Source organism: Mustela putorius, unplaced genomic scaffold (assembly GCF_011764305.1).
Source record: "Mustela putorius furo isolate JIRA1106 unplaced genomic scaffold, ASM1176430v1.1 tig00000873_pilon_pilon_pilon, whole genome shotgun sequence".
NCBI lineage: Eukaryota > Metazoa > Chordata > Mammalia > Carnivora > Mustelidae > Mustela > Mustela putorius.
This window is the reverse complement of record NW_025421504.1, coordinates 5,894,131-5,915,121: the sequence shown is the minus strand read 5'-3', so window position 1 is coordinate 5,915,121 and position 20,991 is coordinate 5,894,131. Positions and strand designations below refer to the sequence as shown.

General features: G+C 51.5%; 2 protein-coding genes across 4 annotated transcripts in view; one reads left to right on the top strand and one right to left on the bottom strand.

Moving 5' to 3' along the window:
- Positions 1–1,967: 1,967 nt before the first annotated feature.
- ARMC7 (armadillo repeat containing 7) overlaps positions 1,968–20,991 on the top strand; it is a 35,164-nt gene continuing 16,140 nt past the window's right edge. The window contains exons 1-4 of one of the 3 annotated variants that reach the window (XR_001178863.2): positions 1,968–2,326; positions 2,421–2,564; positions 16,069–16,568; positions 20,753–20,862. Coding sequence is in view for 1 of the 3 variants with exons in the window: in XM_004748950.3 (XP_004749007.1) it covers positions 2,236–2,326; positions 2,421–2,564; positions 16,069–16,454 (621 nt within the window). In the remaining 2 variants the exon portion in view is untranslated. Of the gene's footprint in view, positions 2,327–2,420; positions 2,565–16,068; positions 17,348–20,752; positions 20,863–20,991 lie in introns of those variants that run through there. The other 2 variants (XR_199175.3, XM_004748950.3) reach the window with 2 other exon arrangements.
- NT5C (5', 3'-nucleotidase, cytosolic) lies at positions 17,348–19,146 on the bottom strand. Its single transcript, XM_004748951.3, has 5 exons — positions 18,896–19,146; positions 18,302–18,402; positions 18,159–18,219; positions 17,844–17,958; positions 17,348–17,717 (listed from the first exon to the last, which is right to left on the bottom strand). Exons 1-5 carry the CDS (start codon positions 19,091–19,093, stop codon positions 17,557–17,559), a joined length of 636 nt encoding a protein of 211 aa, XP_004749008.1. The 5' UTR covers positions 19,094–19,146; the 3' UTR covers positions 17,348–17,556.

Here is a 20,991-nt window from a genome sequence, read left to right as displayed (position 1 = left end):
CTCCAGCCTGCCTTCTCCTGTCCAGCTGGCATGAGTAAGCATCCTTGGGGAAGTACGGTCTTCTCCCGGACCCTGCCATGAGTGCCCCCTCATGGTCAAAGAAAGTAGTGCAGAGGTGAAGCAAAAGGCTCTGAGCTGGGGTAAACCCGACTTCATGTTTTGGCTCTGCCACAACCTGCTGTGTGACTTCGGGCAGTTGTTCACCATCTCTGGGCCTTAAAAAAGGAGGAGCCTGGCCTGGATAAATCAGAGTCCCTTGTTTGAAAAGTCTGATCCTGAAGACCCCCATGGCCTTCCTGCTCCTCACCCACGCACGTACTTGATCACCATCCACAGCCTGTGCCCTGTAGGGGGAACGCTTGGACACATTTTACCTGGTGCTGTCTTCTACTCCATCTCAACTGAGTGGAAAAGGAGAGAGTGAGACTTGTGGACAGGTAGATATCTTTGGCCCTAATAGCCACCAGGCTTTGAAATGTGCAACCCCTATTAGGCCCACTTCCTGAAAACAGATTTCTTTTAAGGAAAAAAGATATCAGTGAACATTCAGCCTAGGACGCTTTGATCTCATCTTCTCCCAGCCAAGATTGGCAATAATCTCTGGGAAGATTCCCTTCAACAAAATTATTGAGCATCTACCACGTCCCAGGGCCTGGGTAAGAGGAGTAAGACCTGGTGACGCCCTCAGCACAAAACCAAGGACTGAGAATTTCTCCCCAAGAAGGAAGACCCCTGAGCCTTTTGGAGGGGACAAATGAGGGAGAATTGGATGGCCCATCGATTCCAGATCCCCACTTAGGTGCTCTCCTGGGAATCCTCTAGAGTGGAACTAGAGCTATTCCTGACCAGCGCAGGTTAGAGCTCGCTTACCTCCTGTCCCTGAACTCTGAGCCCTGGTCCCCAGGACTTTGCTGCTCTGTCCAGACAGAGGCAGAGAAGCCCCTGGCCATCTTGGGTTGAGATGTACTTCCCCACGTTTTATCAGCTCTCTACAGAAGCCAAAGGGCCTGATGACAGGTCTGGGGCCACTGGCCTATGTGGAGCTACCAGGGTACCCAGGCACCCAGATTATAGTCATAACTCCTGCCTCAAGGGGTGCACACAGGGCAGGGGCTGACCACAAGGACCTGAGCCCATGGAGGTGCGTGGGGTCTGCTGTCAGTGATGCTGTGGCAGGCTGGAGTGTGGCAGCCGCTTTCCTTCATGCCAGGCCCAGGGCCAAAGATACGTGGTCCTTAGCCTCAAGAAGCTCACAGACCAACCCCCCCCCCCTTACCCCAGCATTTTCAAGCACAATGGGAGTGCAGCAGCGCCATTTCCCTGCCTGGTGCTCTATCGATACCCTGTGCCTACGAGGCCTAGGTCACACTTCACCAAGCCCTGAGAAAGAACTAGGCTGAAGGGCTTCAGCATACAGGGCTCCACAACCCAGAACGGCCAAAGCAGAATATTTAGGTGAACGGAGGGTCCTGGGGCTCATCGATGCCCCCTAGCACTCCCCATCCACCTGGCTGGCAAAAAACCTTAGGGTTTTATTACCCTGTAATTCGTAGCCAGAGGTGACCAGCTCAGGGCTGGGGAGCAGAAGGTTCCAGGCTCACCGGGCTTTTGGGGAAAAATCAGAAGATAGTGTCAAAGGACCCGGGCTGGGGTGCAGGGAACTGATGCCCGCATTTCAGATGAGGAGTCCCGGTCAAGGAGGCTGGGTTGCGCCCCCTCGTCAAGTGCAAAGGTGTCTGGAGGTTCTTCTGCCTCGACACTTCCCCACATGGGCGCCCTCCGACTCCTCTGGGTTCCCAAGCCCCCTCGTGGGACTCTCTGAAGCAACATCAACCCTATAGCACTCTTGCGACGACGGAAAACCTTCAGCCATAGTCCCACCGCACGAAGCGCGCCGCGCACGCGCGCCGAGCTCAGCGACAGCCCCGCCCCTAGCTTGCCTCGACCCGCCTCTTCCGCCCCTGGGGCGGGGCTAAGCGTGGCTTCCGCCGGAAACCTAGAATCCAGGCGAAAATCAAGCTCTGGACTTGCTGTCTGGGTGGTGCTACTGGCTCTTTCTCGTTTCCCGTTTCCAAGTTTAGGTTTTCACGCCCACGTCTAAGAAGGTCTTGAGACCCCACGCCACCCTCCACATTCCAGTTTCGGCAGCAAATTACTGCAGAACCTGAAGCCAGGGAAGGAACCTGTTTCCGTCCTCACCTCCCAGTCTCCTGCCCTCCTCCCCGCCCCCTGACCATGGCCCAGAAGCCGAAGGTAGACCCCCACGTCGGGCGCCTGGGATACCTGCAGGCTCTGGTTACGGAATTCCAGGAGACGGAGAGCCAGGGTAAGAGCGGCAGGGTGGGGGGCAAGGGACGGGGCAGGGGCCCGGCCGTGACAGCCGCCCCAGACCTGGCTCCAGAGCCACTTTTCCGCCGCAGACGCCAAGGAGCAAGTACTGGCCAATCTCGCCAACTTCGCCTATGATCCCAGTAACTACCCGTATCTTCGGCAGCTGCAAGTTCTTGATTTGTTCCTCGATTCCCTGTCGGAGGAGAATGAAACCCTGGTGGAGTTTGCAATTGGTAAGTATGAGGCAGGTCTCCCAGATACGTGATTTGACTTGGTGAAGTAAGTGAGTTAAAAGCCAGTCGCTGGGGGAAGGGGTGCCTGGGTGGCTCAGTGGGTTAAGCCTCTGCCTTCGGCTCAGGTCATGATCCCAGAGTCTTAGGATCGAGCCCCACATCGGGCTCTCAGCTCTGCAGGGCGTTTGCTTCCCCCGCTCTCTCTGCCTGCCTCTCTGCCTCCTTGTGATTTCTGTCAAATAAATTTTTTAAATCTTAAAAAAAAAAAAAAAAAAGGCCAGTCACCGGGAAAGGAATATTTTAGGGAGTTTCTCTTTTGAGAAGGTGAATCTTCTCGATGTCTGCGCCAGCGATGCCTTTGCCACCTCCTGGTTTACACATTGTTCCAGGTGACAGCTAGCTTGAATTGGATCTGGAACCAATGCCCAGGAGTTCCTCTGCATGTCTGCCTTTCCTCCTAGTTAGAGAGGAGTTCATAAACGAGGGAATGGATTGAAGCCACTTGAAGGGAAAAAAAGTTTATAGAATCCTATTTTTAGTTTTTAAATTTTTTTAAAGATTTTTATTAGAGAGAGAGCACCAGCAGGGGGAGGGGTGCTGAGTGCAGATCCCATCTCAGAGCTGGATCGCAGGACCCTGAGATTATGACCTGAGCCGAAGTCAGACCCTTAACCAACTGAGCCATTCAGGCACCCCTAGCAACATGTTTTTTAAACATCTTTATTTTAATGTCGTAGTATCAAGAAAAGGAGAGGTGACTTGGAATGGCTTATAGCTCCTGTAGTTGTTATGGTCTAAGACCTGTTGAATTACTCAGTGGACAGATACTTATTTGGCATGTACTGTAAGGCACTGTTCTAAATGCTGGAGAGATGATGAACAAGTGGAGGGAAGGTCTTTGCCCTCAAGGAACTTACATTCTAGTGAAGGGAGACACATGGTGAGCAAACCAGCAAAAAAGCTGAGGCTCTGAAGAAGTAAACAGGGTGATGAGATAGAGCAGAGAGCTGAGGTGGGGGCTGCTTCAATTCTGCTGTCATGCGAAGGCATTCTAGGAAGAGGCACAGCATGGGCAGAGACCCTAAAGCGGGAGGAGCCAGAAAGAAAGTTGATGTGGTACAAAAGCAGAGTGGAACAAAATGAGGTTGGAGAGGTGGGCAGTACTAGAGTTTACTTGACTTAGCTCTAGGCCATGGGCAAAAGCAGTTTATTCTGAGAACAAACAAAAATTCTTTTTTTCAGCATGCGTCTTAAAAAAATAAGATTTTTCTGGGGTGCGTGGGTAGCTCAACGGGTTAAGCATCTGATTCTTGATTTCGGCTCAGGTTATGATCTTGGGATTGTGGGATCGCCCTGTGTCAGGCTCCAGAGTTCAATGTGGAGTCTGCTTGAGATGTTCTCTCTCCCTCTACCTTTCCCTCTGCTCTTCCCCCTACTTGCACACATGCTGTCTCTCTCTCTAAATATTTTTTTAAATTAAAAAAAAAAAATAGGGGTGCCTGGGTGGCTCAGTCGTTGGGCGTCTGTCGTCAGCTCAGGTCATGATTCTCTACTGACTGAGCCAGCCAGGCACTCCCATGAATTTTCTATTTTAGAACAGTTTCAGAAAAATTGCAAGGGTAATACAGAGAGTCCCCATATATGCCATCCCCAGTTTCTGTATTATTAACCACTTACATTAGTATGGTACATTTGTTAGAATTAGCCCGTTTTTTAAAAGATTTTATTTATTTATTTGACAGAGAGCACAAGCAGGGGGAGATCACAAGCCTCAGGCAGCCCCGCCTGCTCTGAGGGCAGAGGGAGAGGGAGAAGCAGGCTCCTCAATGAGCAGGGAGCCCAGTATGAGGCCCAATTCCAGGACCCTGGAATCGCGACTTGAGCCTGAGGCAGACACTTAACTGCCTGAGCCACCCAGGCAGCCTTTGATATATTGTTATTAACTAAAATCCATGCTTGATTCATTTCCTTAGTTTTTCCCTAACACCCTTTTACCATTCTAGGATCCCATCCAGGATACCATATTACTTTTAGTTGTCACATCTTGGGCTCCTCTGGACTTGTGCCAGTTTCTTAGACTTACCCTTTTTTGGGTGACATTGATGATTTCCAGGAGTGCTGGTCAGGAATTTTGTACACTGTCCCTTAAGTGGGATTTGTTTGATGCTTTTCTCTTGATTAGACTGGGTTGTGGGTTTTAGGGGAGGACAGCCACAGAAGTAAGTGCCATTTTCCCCACATCGTGTCACAGAGCTGTGCTGTCAGCGTGACTTCTCACGGTTGATCGTGGCCTTGATCAGTGGGCTGAGATGATCAGCTGGTACTAGTACTGGTCAGGTTCCTCCTCTTCACATATTGTAGTCTTTGGAAGGAAGGCGCTACACAAATTATCTCTTTTAATCACTAGTAGACTGTTTTCATGACACTAATTATTGAAGGATCCAGACCAGTTCTGCAGAATTTCCCACCTTCCTCCTGGTTTCCTAATTGTCTGATTGCCTCTTTATGGTGTCGTTTAGCTTGTTCCTCTTTCCTCTTTGTTCCTGGAACCTAGAAGTTACATTGAAGGCCTTGATAGAGCAGGTCCCATTGTGTAATGGTTAGCACTCTGGAGCTTGAAGGCCTCGATAGATTCAACTAACACTTTTTTTTTTTTGCACTGAATACATCAGGTAGGTGTGTTGTAAAATTTTGAAAGACTACCCAGGCTGGCCCCTACTGTTCGGGGTGCGTGGGGCTACGGTACAAATGGGGGCCATCCCTCCTCACCACAGTAGGTCTCACCCAGGTGTGTGGACATCTCGGCTGTATTCATACCTGCCCTGTGGCCATTCCTTGGTCTTAGAGTCCACCCATGGGAGTCAGGATCCAAGAAAGAGGCCTGTACAGCTGGGGGAGCAGGTTCAGGGCCTGGAGCCCCAGGTATGGGGGAAAGGAAGATGGGCTGTGGGTGGGCTCCCCGCACCCTTCAGCCTGTGGAGAGGGCCAGACGGACGCCCCCGGAGGTCATTATGCTAAATAAATTTCTAAACATCGGTCACTTTAAGATTTTCTTCTGTAGAAGTCGTCCATCCCCTCCCTCTGCTCCATAGCTTCTGCCCTATGAATGGTGACAGTGGTCCCTGCAACGCACAGCCTCCACCGAGGAGTGATGGAGCTCCTCCAGCTCAAGCTTTGGACGGGTGCAAACTTGGATAAAAGGAGCAGTCCCCCACAAAAAGTTTTTGCAGGATCAGGAACTTGCCCAGGGCAAGAGTACTCTTAAGACCCTGGGCTGCTGAGTGGGAGACTTGGGCCTGGCCTGGGTTCTTGCTCTCCTGGGCAGCCTCCCAGAGTGGGTGATGCATCTGTCCCTTCTCTGAGATCCGTCTCCTCACCTTGCTTGCTCTGCGGGACGGTCGTGGGGAGCAGAATGGGCGTGTGCGAGTCTCTCCGTGAAGGTACTGGCTGGTCACTTTCTTAGTATCTTCTTGCCCAGTTTTCCTTTTCCCTGCCGCTTTCCCTCATTTTCTCTTCCTCTCCTTCAGCCGGCACAAGGTTCCTAATCCCCAGAGGACTCGCTTTCTCAGCGTTGAACCCCTCCATGGGATTGTCTGCAGAGTAAACTCTTCTTGTATTTTCTGTGCATGACTTACGAGGAGAGGCCCAGTCGTACTTAGATGCATATTTTGTTACTGCTGTCATTTCCTTTTCTCTTCATGTCGCCGGCCCTGAATGGGAAACATTCTCAGGTGCCTTTTTGGCTAATAGGCTCTGTGCTGTGCTTTGTAGCTTTGACTCTTTTATCTCTGGTGGCAGGGATGACTTTATCTCCACGAGGGCAGAGCTCAGCTTTGCTTATCTCTGCAGTAGAGGAGAGAAGAGCCTAGAAGGTGTGGAGTATGGGCCCAAACTCAGTGCTGTAGCCCTGAGCAGGACTGATTGTGGAGTGACTGCAGAGAGGAGGGCTGGTTTCAATCACCTCGGCCTCGCAGAACAAAGCACAGGGAGTTTGATAAGAATGGGCTTTAGGGTCAGGCAGGTCTGGGTCCAAGTCCTAGCTCTCCCACTTAACTCTGGGCATGTGATTTCCTTTCTCTGGTCATCTCTTAGGTGGGGCATCTGCCTTGCAGAATTGTTGAGAGAATTAAATGAGACAAAGTGTCTGCAGCTTCAGGATCCTCTAGGCCTCCACCCAAGGGCCTGGTGTCCAGGATCTTTTGAGGATAAACAGTTTTCTCATGTCTCAAAGAGGTGAAGTGGGATGGCTTACTGTAGCCAGACCCCTGGTTACAGAGACGGTGCCCTGGGACTTAGAAGGACTTATAGTACTAGCTAGCACTTACAGAGCACCCTCTGTGTGCCCAGTTCTGGCTCCTGTGCTTTGTCACCTTTGACCCTGAGACCCACTAAAAGTAGGTGTGCTCAGAACCTCCATTTCCGGGGTGTCTGGGTGGCTCAGTGGGTCGTGATCTCACGGTCCTGGGATCGAGCCCTGCATCGGGCTCTCTGCTTGGTGGGGAGCCTGCTCCCCCCCCCCCCCCCGCCGCCTGCCTGTCTGCCTACTTGTGATCGATCTCTGTGTGTGTGTGTGTGTGTGTGTGTGTGAAATAAATAAATAAAATCTTTACCAAAAAAAAAAGAACCTCCATTTTCCATGTGGCGTCTGAGGCTCAGGAAGGATCAGTGGGTTGGCCAAAGGTTTAAAGATGGCCAGCCTGGAACGGAAACCCAAGGCTGTCAGGTTCTAGAAGAGAACACAAGAGTTCCCCCATTCCTAGGATTGTGGATTGTGAAAGCTTGAAAGGCACTGCAGATCCTCCATTTCACTGATGAGGAAACTGAGGCATGGACCACCCAGCCTCAGCGGATTAGTGGCAGGTCAGGGTCAGAACGCGGGCTTCCATCCGTCCTCACAGCCCAGCACGATCGCAGACATCTTTCCAGGTGGTACTGATGCATTCAGCTCTGCGGTAAGACCTCTCCTGTCAGGCAGCCCTGCCGGCTCTCAGGGCTGAAAGCGGCCACAGTCACTCACCAGTGGCAAGCTGGTGTGCCTTACTGCTGACTTTCTGTGGAGAACATTTCCCGTGACCCCTCAGACACCCTGGGCAGGATAACTGTAGCCTTCAAGATGAATCTGGTTACCAGGATTGCCGGTAACACGCAGGGCTTTGTGAGTCTCTGTACCTTCCCCTTTCTTGACCTTTTGTGGATTTGCCCATTTAGAACAATTGTAGAGCTGTTTTACCCTTTTGTTGTCGTCCTGCTAGGGCTCTGGATGTGTCACCAACCACAAGGTCCATAGTACTAAGTCCTCTTCACGTGTGAGGAAACAACTCCTCAGTGAGGTTAGGTCTGTTGTCTGAGGCTCCCACTGTTCGTGATGGCTGGAGCCAGGAATTTACCCATTCTGCCTGGATCCAAATTCTGTCCCCAGGGGCCCCGGCTGACGGAGCCAAGACTCAAACTCCAGAGTGTCCTCTTTTCTTGTTCTTTCTTTCCACCAGACCTTGCCCTTTCACACTGTCCTCCAGGTGTTTCTGGTGGGAAGTCATCCCTGCTCCTACTGGCGGTGCTCACAGTTCAGGCCACGTTTGATTGGCAACTAAGGGAAACTGCCACTGGGAGGCCATACTGGTTGGCCCCTGCTTGGGGTCGGGGGGATGGGAGTGGGAGAATTATGAAGGACCAGCTATAAAGCCAGGATCTCAGTAAATACCCAAGTGGGTGAAAGAATTTGGGGCTCTTGCTCCAAATAAAAACTCAGACAGCCTTTGGCATTTATTTGGGAATGTTTGCCCAAAGCACTGTTGGTTGATTCTCAGGTGTTCTGTACGCAGCCTATGCGTCTCTCCTAGATGCTGTATGGAGATAGAATGGAACCAGGAGAGAACTCTCTGCCTCCATGAAAACTGGTTTAATCCTAGGATATCACAGAATACTTGGCAGTTTTGTTACTCAAACAGGGTTCAAGTAGGTGGCCTCCCAGAATTCATGTTAGATTGTTTTCCTGTGTTCTATTTCCTGCAATACATGTAGTTGCCACCAGATGGTGGTGGTGCTCAAAAAAAGACTGGTCAGAGCACCTGGGTGGCTCAGTCCTTAAGCCACTGCCTTCTGCTCAGGTCAGGATCCCAGGGTCTTGGGATGGAGCAACACATCAGGCTCCCTGCTCAGCGGGAAGCCTTCTTCTCCCTCTCCCACTCCCCCTGCTTGTGTTCCCTCTCTCACTGTCTCTGTCAAATAAATAAAATCTTTTTTAAAAAAACCTCTGTATGTCCCTTCCTGATCCAGTTCTTTACTCTCAGAGGTGAACACCTTCCTGACTCATAATAATTTAAAAATCTCTGGGGTGCCTGCGTGACTCAGTCATTAGAGCTTGCAACTCTTGATCTAGGGGTCATGAGTTCAAGCCCCACGTTGGGCATGGAGTTTACCTTAAAAAAGAAGAAAAAAGAAAAAATTCCTCAGCTACCCATCTGCAGGATTCCCCTTATAGAAAGGAGGTGATGTCTGTGTTCTCACCCCACTGCTCCCTTCCACGCTTAGCTGGAGCAGGGCAGCCAGCCTCTGCCATTCCTCCCAGACTTGCAGAGACCAGCTCCCCTTCCCCTGAGTTCTGTGCGTGAACACACCGTGTGTGTCTGTGTGTGTGTGTTAATTTATGTGACTACATGATTGAGTCACATGGTACAGAATTCAGAAAGGTATATAGTGAACCGTATCTCTCTCTGTAGCTTTTTCTGGAAGTAACCATTGTTACTAGTTTCTTTTTTTATCCTCCCAGAGATATTTTCAGGATTTACAGACAAATCTGTATGTATTTGCACGTATACCTTTTTGCAGGTTCTACATGTGTGGTAGTATATGTATATTCTGCTTTTTATTTTTTTAATTTAGCATCATGTCTTAGTGCACCTGCAGTATCAGCCCCCAAAGTTGCCTCATTCTTTGCAAATGTTGCATGCCATTCCCTGGAACCCAGCGACTGGGTTTAGCTCCCTCTTAGGGGTGGACATTCAGGTGGTTTCCATTTGCTCTCCCAAGCCGTGCTGCCGTGGATAACCTTACTTGTATGCCCTGTAAAGGTATACTGGTGGCATGAAGTCCCAGAAGTGAAATATAGGCCAGAAGTATGAAAAGCCATGTTTTCTCTGCTTTTGATTTAATTTGATGTTTGTTATGATGGGAAGCATTCATGAGTTTAAGTCAAAACTAGACAAGGTATTTTGAGAGAAGTGTCCCTTCTATCCCTATCACTTTCACCCTGTTCCCCTCCTTTTTATACATAGGGGTAACTTTATACACTGTTCTATCCCTCAACATTTAAGTTCCAGAAAGAACTGTTTTCAAAATGCTAAAGTAAGGGGTGCCTGGGTGGCTCAATGGTTAAGTATCTGCCTTGGGCTCAGGGCATGATCCTAGGGTCCTGAGATCGTGTCCCACATCGGGCTCCCTGCTCAGCAGGGAGCCTGCTTCTCCCTCTCCCCCTGCTTGTGTTCCTCTCTCGCTGTCTCTCTCTGTCAAATAAATAAACAAAATCTTAAAAAAAAAAAAAAAAGATACTAAAGTAAAACCCAAGAACAAATAGTCTCGAATGAAGCTTTTTATTTGGGATGGGGAGCAGCCAGCCCAGCGCCCAGGGATGGCTGAGTCACGAGATGGAGTAAAGTCTTGGGTCACTCTTCTAGGGCTTGCCCGGCCCCCAGCCGCTGGCTAAGCACTTATGAGCATGAGCTCGTGTAATCCCCAGAACAATCCTTAGACCCTCCTGTCTCAGCAGCAGTGCCCTACTTGCTGTGTGACCTGAGGTCCCCTACCTGACCTCTCTGAGCCTCCAGCTTTCTCATCCTCACTTGTCCTTGGGGTTTTTTCTTTCACCTCTCCTGGGGATTTCTGTGGTTCCCTGTGCCTAGGAAGGCCCTGCTTTTGCCCCCCTGTTCTTTGTGTCTTGTGTGGTTTGTTCAAGGCATGTTCATCAGCCAGTCAGAACTTGTTTTCTTTTCTGTTTGGTAAGCATGGTTTAAAATGCTGTGCCATCCGCATACGGTGAAGCGCACATATCTTGTGTTCGTTTGACAGGTTTTTTTCTTGACCTTTTTTTTCTTTTTAAGTTTTTATTTTATTTTATTTTATTTATTTTTAAAGATTTTATTTATTTATTTGTCAGAAAGAGGAGCGAGAGTGAGCACAGGCAGACAGAGTGGCAGGCAGAGGCAGAGGGAGAAGCAGGCTCCCTGCCAAGCAAGGAGCCCGATGTGGGACTGGATCCCAGGACGCTGGGATCATGACCTGAGCCGAAGGCAGCTGCTTAACCAACTGAGACACCCAGGCGTCCCTAAGTTTTTATTTTAATTGCAGTTAGTTCACAGACAGTGTAATATTAGTTTAAGGTGATACAGTGATTCAGCACTTCTGTACAACACCCAGTGAAGTTTGATGGATTTTTAAATTCATTAAGGTATATGTGCATCTGTGTAACCAACACTAAAATCAAGATACAGAATGTTTCCATCTCCCTCAGAAAGGTCCCTCACACCCTCTCCCAGGTAGTGTCTTCTACGCCCAGGTAACCATTGTTCTTTCTAATCCATGGGTTTTGCCTAGTTTGTTGTTGTTTTAAGACTTTATTTTGGTGAGTGATGGAGCGTGGAGTCTGCTTACGATTCTCTCTCCCTCTGTGCCCTTCCCTCATGCTCTTGCACATGCAAGTGCACGCCTCTCTCTAAAAAAAAAAAAAAATTATCTTTTTTAAGATTTTAGTTTACAGAAAGAGAGAGCATAAGGAGGCAGAGCAGCAGGCAAAGGGAGAGAGAGAAACAGGCTCCCCGCCAAGTGGGACTCAGTCCTCGGACCCTGGGATCATGACCTGAGCCGAAGGCAGCCGCTTAACCGACTGAGCCACCCAGGCGTCCCAAAAAACGATTTTAGTTTTAAGCAATCTCCACACCCAATGTGGGGCTTGAACTTGCAACCCCGGGATCAGGATTTGCTTGCTCCACCAGCTGAGCCAGCCGGGCACCCCTGTTTTGCCTGTTCTTGAGCTTCATCTTAGTGGAATCACACAGGATGTACTCCTGGGTCTGGTTTCTGTCACTCAGCGTTTCTGACATTCGTCCAGATTGTCACCGTGTCATTCGCTCACATCTTGGTATGCATACGCCACAGTCTGTTCACCCAGTTTACCTGCTGACGGAGGCTTGTTTCTGGTGTGGAGCCTTTGTGCATAAAACTCTCGTCAACGTTTGTACGCGAGTGTTCTCGCATCCATAGGTACTCCTTTCTCTCAGGTTCAAGTACAGGTGAGTTGCTGAGTCACAGGGGAGGTATACGCTTAACTTCAGTGGAAGCTGCCACGTATTTTTCAACCCCGTGATGGCATGTGAGGCTCCCAGCCACCAGCCTGTGAGTCCCCAGCCCCACCTCCCACCAACCCTTAGTCTTGTCGGTCTGTTCTGGTTTAGCCATGACAGTAGGCGGGGGGAGGCACCTTTCATTTCTCCGAGAGGTAGTGACGAACACACTGTCACACGTCACTGTCCTTACTCAGGTCTCTTCTCGTCTCTACAACATGTTTATCTTTTCTTGATAGGCAGTAATACAGACTCTGTGTATCCGGGAAGAAGTCTTCTTTCATATACATAGTTTATTAATATTTTCTCCTTTTGTCTTTTCACTTTTTTTTAGTGATGTCATTTGGTGAGTTTTACTTTCTAAATGAAATTTACCTTTAGGGGCGCCTGGGTGGCTCGGTCGGTTAAGCGTCTGCCTTTGGCTCTGGTCATGATCTCAACGTCTTGGGCTCCCCAGCTGGGAAGCCTGCTTCTCCCTCTGCTGCTCCGCCGTGTGTACACATACACAAACACACACACACTCTCTCTCTCTCTCTCTCTCTCTGCCAAATAAATAAGTAATAAATAATCTTAAACGTAGCTTTAAAAAAAAATCCTTTTCCGGGGCACTGAGGTGGCTCAGTTAAGCGGCGGCTCTTGGTTTTAGCTCAGGTCATGATCTCAGGGTCCTGGGATCGAGCCCTGGGTCTGGCTCTGTGCTCACAGGGTCCGCTCCAGGTGGTTTCTCTTCCTCTTCTGCCCCTTTTTCTGCTCGTGCGCGTGCGCTCTCTCTTGCTCTTTCTAAAATAAGTGAGTCTTTTAAAAACTCCTTTTCCTGCGTATAAAAATAACATTTTCTACCTTGTTTCCTCTGCACAGAAAACAAACAAACAAAAAAAAAAAACAAAACAGGAAACAAAGTATTTTTGTGGAAGTAAACTTAGAAAATAAAGGTGAAATGACTCCTGATCCGTTGCAGAGATAAGCCTTGTTATAAGCTGTGTTTCCAGCTTGTCTTTAGTTAACGCGTCTGTCCGTTTATTGAGCATCTGCTATATGCCAGGCCGAGGTGACCGTTTGAGACAAGATAAATTCCCCTTCTGGTGGAAGTTGGGATTTAGTGGGGACCGTCAGTAAACCTGACAGATAACTTGGGCATGAAGAGGAGACACAAAGGAGTTGGGGGGAGGGTGCTGGGGAGACGGGCCGTGAGGGCGGTCGTGGAAGGCTCTCAGAAGAGGTGACGCCTTGCTGGACTTAACTGGTTCCATTGCAGTTTCATTGTATATACAATTTGATGACTTTTTCCCTCCTTAACCTTCAAGCATTTTCCCTTAGTACTCTTTGAAAACATGATTTTTAAGACTTACAGAATTTCCCATCATACGGACAGACGGAACTGGATCCAGCCAGCTTACTCTTGCTGGCACTATTTAGGAAGTTAACAGTTTTGTGTTCTTCTTTTCCTATAGCCCTCCTTCGTGCTTCAGGGCAGGCTCACAGAGGTAGACTGGAGAGGGTGCGCTCACTTCGCTGTGGCCTTGGCTTCTCCTGGGTCCCCTGGCTCCATTTTTGGTGCTTCCGTTCAGACTCCTTGCCCCCTGAAGCCCTTCTCTTGCCAAGCATTCACTCTTGTTTTCTACTCTGAGGATCGCTGCCCGCAAAGTGGAGGGGCTTCAGGACTGCCCTGGGTTTGGGTCCCAGGCAGCTGCAAGCTCTGGCAGGCACAAGATCCATCCTTGGAGACTTCCTCGGTCTACAGACGGGGAGCAGATGGGGCCAGCTGTCCAGAGGCTGCCTGCCTTCGCCCTCCAGCAGATGCCATCTGATTATCCCCCAGCCTGGGTGGCAGTGTCCTGCCCAGGCACATCTCTCTGTGATGATGACTCAGTGGCCAAGGGTGACTCAGACTTCATCTTATCATACTTTACAGCAGAGATAAATCCCATCGCCTGCCCCCAGTCAGTTCATCGACAGTGTGGGTAGGAGGCTGGTTCACCGCTGGCAGTTCAGAAGAGATGGTGTAGCTGTGTCCAGGAAGCCAGAAGCCCGCCAGACCGTGGCATAGCACTTCCCATCTTCTGGGACTTCGGGCAACTTACTCAACAGCCTCAGCTTCCACTAAAATCAGGGTTGTGGTACCACTTCCTGGGGTTCAGTCATGTTCCCAGCACGTGTCCAGTGAGCGTCCACAGTCGCAGGTGCCTGGGATAGGCAGTAAACCAGAGAGCGGGGCCTTGCCTTATGGTGTCGTGACGGGGACAGCACAAGTACGGAAGGCAGTCCGCGGGATGCCCCAGGATGTGCTGAGGTAGTATCAGCAGGCCAGGTCTCTGCGTGTCCCATAGGGAGGCACCTCCCTGTCAGAGTGCCTTGTCTCCCCTGCCTCGTGATTGCGGGAGTGACTCTCAGCTGCTTCCTTCCCTCAGAGGTGCTCTGAGCCACAGTTGGGTCCCTGAACTGTGGAAGTCCATGGTAGGCGACATCTCAGGGAGCCAACTGCCCAGCCCTCTGCAGTACAGCCCCTCTCCCCAGCTCAGTGCTCTAAGCTCTTCCAGCAGTACTCGTGGAGCGCTTCTTGACCAGGCACCAAGGACCTGTGGGAATAAGATGGCCATGGTCTTGACCTTAAGGCACCTGCCTTCTAGTGGGGCTTGGCAGCTAGTGAGCAAGAAAACAAACTTGCCAGGGTGGTTTCTCAGGGTTCTAGGCATATGAAGAAAATGGCAGGGGTGTGGGGAGTGCCCTAGACCTGGTCAGAGTAGGGTATTCCGGGGGGCCCTCACTGGTGAGGGTGCAGTGACGTGTTGGTTACCAGCCCAAGGGAGGCAGCATGTGAAAATCTGGGCCCGGAAGGTCCCAGGAAGGGCTGAGGCTGTGGGTGCCAGAGAAGGACCAGACCCGATGGCACAGGGCTGTGAGGACATCAGAGGGGAATTTGGATTTTATTCTGAAGCAGGGAGAAGTCCCTAGAGGCTGAATGGATAAAACTTCTAAAGATACTTTCCTATAGCAGGACTCAAACTGACCCAGGTACCATGAGGGAGGGCGGTGGTGCCAGACCTGGGCAGACTCCTGCCTCTGGAAGAGGCATGTCCCTGCCAGCCCCTACCTGTCCCCCCCACTTCCTGTAGTGTTTTAATAAATTACACTGCATCCGTAAGGTAATGCGCTGCACAGCCATGAAATGACACAATGGTTATAGATCTGTTGGAATAGAAAGATGTTCCGAGTCCATTGCTGAATGAAAAAAGTTGCCTTACAAAAGAGGAAACCATCACATTTTTATTAAATGTTTGTGTATTCACATTTTTTTAAAGATTTTTTTTTTTTACTCATTTGGCGGAGACACAGCGAGAGAGGGGGAACAGAAGCAGGGGGTGGGGGAGGGAGAAGCAGGCTTCCCGCCAAGCAGAGAGCCGGATGTGGGGCTCGATCCCAGGACCCTGAGATCATGACCTGAGCCGAAGGCAGAGGCTTAACCCACTGAGCCACCCAGGTGCCCTTATATTCACGTATTTTGAAGTTGAAGAAAGGAAAAGCAAATGTTGGATGGTAGGATTAAGTTGGTTTATAATTTGGCTTCTAGTACTTTTAACAGCTTTATTGAAATAATTGATATATAATAAGCTGTACATCTTTAAAGGATAGTTTGATAAGTTTGGGCATATATACATGTGTGAAATCATCACCTGACCTATGTTTTTTTTAATTTTTTTTTTTTTTTTAAAGATTTTACTTACTCATTTGATAGAGAAAGGCAGGAGAGCGGGAATACAAGCAGGGGGAACGGGAGAGGGAGAATCAGGCTTCCTGCTGATCAGGGAGCCTGATGTGGGGCTCGATCTCAGGACCCTGGGATCATGACCTGAGCTGAAGGCAGACGCTTAACCAACTGAGCCACCCAGGCGCCCGTTTAATTCTGTAAACTGATATGGGCTTTATTTTTTGGTTGGGGTTGGTCTTTTTGGTTTTGTTTTTGCTTAAAAAAAAAAAATAGTAACCATCCAACTGGCTGAACCAAGGAGGAAAGGGATTGGTACTCGCTTCCTGAAGGCTAGGCCTCGGGAGCCTTGAAGGGGTGGATACCAGAACGGACTTTGGATCCCTTGTCCCTGGGACAAAGTGGGCAGAGGCGCTGGGAGGATGCGCAGGCCTGAGGCATCACGTCTCCTCTTGTTCTTCCCCAGGAGGCCTCTGCAACCTGTGCCCAGACAGGGCGAACAAAGAGCACATCCTGCAGACAGGGGGCATCCCACTCATCATCAACTGCCTGTCCAGTCCCAATGAGGAGACCGTGCTATCTGCTGTGACCACGATCATGTACCTGAGCTCCCCGGGCTCCGGCTCCCCCCCTGAGCTGACCGCCATGCCCGTGGTCCAGTGCATGCTGCGCTTCTCTCTCTCAGCCAACACGAGGCTCCGCAACCTGGCCCAGATCTTCCTGGAAGACTTCTGTTCCCCAAGCCAGGTGGCGGAGGCCCGCACCTGGCAGGCCCACTCTGCCCTGGGGATCCCGCTGCCAAGGACTGAGGCCCCACAGCAGCCCAGACCCAGGGAGACCTCGCAGCCATGACGCCCTGAGTGCTAGAGATGAGGCCACAGTCCTGGTGGGGGCTCGGGGAGCAGGAGCAGCCTGGCTCCTGCTGTGCAGTTTCTCCCCAAAGGTGCCATTTCGGCTATTTTAAAGGTGAGTTTTCTCAGCGTGACAGGTATTTACACTGTGGTGAGGGGCACTGAGAGAGGAGGCCAGGCTTTGGGACCCAAGGAGGAGAGCAAAGGCAGTGCCATTTCCATAGGTTGGCACTGTCAACCCGCTGGAGATCAAGCTCCTGCCTCGCCGCCACCCCCCCGCAGTGCCTCACTGCCAGGGCATCAACATCATGTGAGAAGCAGTTGGGACCCTAGATTCAGAGGCTTTAAGGGAAGGGGCTTTTCATGAAGAACAGCTGGGCCTGGGATTAGACTTGCTGGTGCTTGAGGACAGGAATTTTCCTTTAACAGAAGTATCTGAAATAATCTTGAAGAATGGAAATGAGAAGCCAGCTTGGGGCTCCGAGAAGGTGTCATGCCTACTCCAGGGCTACAGAGGCTGGGTACCCGCACTGCTAGCTCCCCTGGCTGGATCCTGGGTATGGTTGATGCTGGCCTGGAGAATTCTGTGGCCTGGGATCAACATTTTATCCACAGCGGTCTATCTCACGGGACCCCCCCATGGAAAGTTAAGAGTTCAGGAGCAGTGGGAAGCTTCTTGGCCTCCCTTTTGCACTCCCTCAAGGTTGACCTCTAACATGGCCAAGGAAAAGCAGATGCAAGAAAGGTGGTGTCTGGTTGTGAAGGTGGGGCAGGTTCTGGAGCCACTGGACTACGGACAGGAGGAGGGAGGAGAAAGCCCATCGGCCTGTATTCCCTCCGCCCCTCCCAGGGCTCCTGTCCCTTTACCTTCCCAAATAAAGGGCCTTTAAAGAATGCTGAGCCAAAGTGTTTTATTAAAAAGGTTCCTGAGTGATTTTCCCACCAAGTTTCCTTGCCAGCCATCTTGTTGGGTTCCAGGTGGCTGGCTTGCGAGAATAGCAGTTACTGTGTCTCCCTGTTCTGCAGTGCCGGGGGCCACCACCACGACACTGCCCTGTCGTTCAGCTCTGCTAGGGTTCCCTGCTGGCCTGCCTTCCCTTTCTTCAGCTACTCTCCACTGTTCTGGCCCCCCGCTTGCTTTCTATGATCTCCCTCCAGTTGTCACTCCAGGAGAGCAGCCGTCTCCTTGATGGGGGAAGGGCTAGGTGCTGGTTGTGGCAGCAGGTGAACAGGATGTGCTCCCAGCTTGGGGTCTGCTCTTGGCCTGGGACAGGACATGGGAGAAAGGCAGTGAGATGTAGTCTGTAATCGTGGTTCTTTTACTCCCTCTCCCTAATCCCAGCAGGCCAGCTGCCTGGAAGGTTGCCAGAAAAACAGGTCTAAAACTAACCTTGAATGCTGTCCTTGTCATCAATGAGCAGGTCCCCCAAGACCACTGTCTTGTCCCTCGTCAGGATGATGCGCTCCACAAACTGGGGCCCCAGGTGTTTCTCTACCCAGCGGTACTGTGGTGAGGACACAGGTCTGTCAGTAGGGCCAGTGAGTAAATCCGAGCTAGTGGAGTCTCCAGCCTTTGAGAGATGCTGCTCCCCGCCCGCCACCACCGCCCACCACCACCGCACTTCCTGTGTTTCAGTTCTGCTGGTTTATTTTAAACATCAGAACTTAGGAAGCTGTTTGCTAGGAAGGGTTGGGGTAACCGCACCTTCTCACCCACACAGTGCTCGTACTTCAGAAGAGGGCTGGAGCAGATGAAGACCTCGGTGCTGCGCGGAAGGGGCATAGTTAGTTGGGGGTGGTGCCCGCCCTCCCTCCACCGCCCGCCGCCTCCCCTCAGCCCTTCCTCACTCCTGCATGTTGTTCATCTCCCGCATGGCTTCCACGGCTCCAGGGATAGGCTCCAAGTCTAGGAAAAAGCCTGGGGCTTCATACACACTGGCCACTTTGTCCTGAAAGATACCGTGTTCTTGTCCCAGCTTCTACCTCCAGCAGATCTAGCCCCAGGGATGACTCTCACAGTAAGACTCCTGGGGGACCCGTCGGCAAATCAGAGCCACAGAGGCAGGATTTTGCATCCATTCTTTCAGATTTTCTTGTCCAGGGCGAACAATGGATTCTGAAACGAGGGTTTTGCTAAACAAAAAGGAGGTGACTCTGGAAATGGAGCAGAGGCAGTCTTGCCCAAGGGGAGGGCTCCCATTCCTAGGTGCCCTGTGGGCTCGGGCTCCCCGCTTTCGGGGACACTGGGGGGTCGGGGCTCTTGCTCCTGCTGACAATGTGGGGTCGGGGTTCCCGCTCCCGGGGACATTGTGTGGTCGGGGTACCTGGTTCCCCGGCTCTCTGGGGGTGGGGAGGCCTGGCTCCTGGGCGCCCTGTGGGGTCGAGGCTCCCCTCCCGCCCACGACCCCTCCCCCGCTGCGTTCCCGCCCTTTCCCTACCTACCCCCAGGTCCGGCCGCAGGGCTCGGTACTGTTCGCGGGCGAGGAAGCCTCGGCGCTCTTCCAGCGCCACGTGCGGTTCCCCGGGAAAGCGGCGGCGGAAGCCCCGCAGGAGGCCCCCCTCGAAGTCGGCCAGCACGCCGTCCATGTCCACCAGCACCCGCACGGGCCGCGCGCGCCGCGCCGCCATCGCCGCCGCCATCACTGCGGGCGCCCGGCCGGGGAAGGACGGGGTGGGGGGGCGGAGGGGGAGCGGGCGCTGCGCCCGCAACTTCCGGAGGCGCGGGGTGGGCGGGCGCACCGGGGCTCATTTGCATGCGGCGCCCCGGGGACCGGCCCCGAGGGAGCGCGCGCGCGGCCTTCCCCGGGCGGCGGCGGCGCGGGGCGGCCTGAGCGCGCGCGCGCATGCACGTCCGCCGCCCCCGACTCCGCAGTGGAAGACCCCAGACCCTGCGAAGACCTCAGGGCTTCTTAAACCCGTGGGGCTGGCGCGAGCCCCAGAATCCCGACTTCGAGTCTCCGGGCCGCCGCCCTCCCTGCCTGTGGCGCGGGGCGCAGGAGCACGCGGGACGCGGGGCCGCAGCCTTCAGCGCCCGCAGCCTCCAGGGCCCGCCTCACGGGGGCGCCCAGCGCCTCTGAAGGGAACGGACGGCTAAGGGGGCGGGGCTCCCGGGGCGCCGGAGTCGGGAGCCGCCGCGGAGAACGTCCAGTTGCACCCCGAGGGGACGACAAGCTCCCAGCTCCGGTAATCGGGAGTGTCCTTTCTGCGGGAGGGACCTCTGCTCGGAGTGGGGCGTTACAGCCCCATCTGGAGAACGCGGAGCGCTGCCGAGTTTTGTTGATGCTGCTTCGTGGGCTTCACGCCGTCTTCGGACTGTGTCCAAATAGATTGACCTGCGACTGCAAACTCGGGTTGGGTTAGGTGAGCGTCTCCCCGCAGTTTCCCACTGAGCGCCCCGGTGCTTCCAAACCAGTGCTAACAGAAGCATTGCAGGCGGGAGACTAGTGTCGCGTTCTAGAGCGATCTGATGAAAAAGCCTTAAGACGTGGAATCGGCATAAGCAATGCGGAGTCCGCCAGTTTTCCCCTCCTTCCCACTCACGTCACACAGCCCGAGTCCCAAAGTCCAGATCGTGCGCACCAGATACTGCTTGTTCTGCCCGCGTCATCTTATGATTATTCGACTCCACTTTCAAGACCCTAAGCTAAGTGGAAAATGTAACACCCTTAGTAAACATGTTTACATAGAATTCCTGAAATCTGTTGTGATACCAGAATGACTGGGAGAACTAACCTCCTTCACAATACTTGACTTCTGATGAGGCACTTATCTTGAAAACAAAACAAAACAAAAAACACTGAAGTTACGAATTGTGACACAAATCAGAGACGTCTCTTTTTTCCAGGATCCCCACCATCAGAAAGAAGGGTGCAGCTAGGGTTCCTACCTCCTGAGTGTCCTAAGAGAATCCGTAACTCAGGCTAGTGTTTGTAGGGCTAACCTGTTTTAGTGAAATTGGACAGATCCTGTAACAAAGCTGTTGACGTCTCCATTTTGCAAATGCTTTGCACCATAAGGGAGAAAAACATAAAACCCCCAGAACCTATAAACACCTTTATTTTCCCAAAGAAATATCCAGGAGTTCAAGTGAACCAGTGATTATGCTTATGATCTCAAAGATCTCACTTTTTCAGAAAGGAAATTGGTCCCTAAATTACAAGACAAAAACCACAATTTAGTAGTGTAGCTAGACCTAAAACCCAAGTCTTAATGCCCAATTAGGACATTTAATATAGCATGTTGACCTATAACTTTCTGCCTAGAACCCAGGAGTTTTTTCCTTATCTTCTGTCTCCTCAGATCCTCGTCTCTCTTTCTTTGGAGTCCTCTTCGGTAACCTCACACCACTGAGAGGCACCTTGCAAGATGAGAGGACTTAAAATCTTACATGTTACTGCCCAGCACAAATGGTAGGTGGAGAATGTAAAATATAGTAGCTAATAATTGTTTTATCATTTATCCATACTACTCATGTATTTTAGTACCACAGATACCATGTTGGTGCTTTGAACTCCTGCTGTGACTTTAAATGTTTTTCT

Coding starts and splice junctions, on each gene's coding strand:
- NT5C (XM_004748951.3), bottom strand. CDS start 19,093: ATGGCGGCGGCGATGGCGGCGCGGCGCGCGCGGCCCGTGCGGGTGCTG. Junction 17,959..18,158: donor AGCACTGTGTGGGTGAGAAG/GTGCGGTTACCC, acceptor TCCTCACCACAG/TACCGCTGGGTAGAGAAACA. Junction 17,718..17,843: donor TGACAAGGACAGCATTCAAG/GTTAGTTTTAGA, acceptor GTCCTGTCCCAG/GCCAAGAGCAGACCCCAAGC.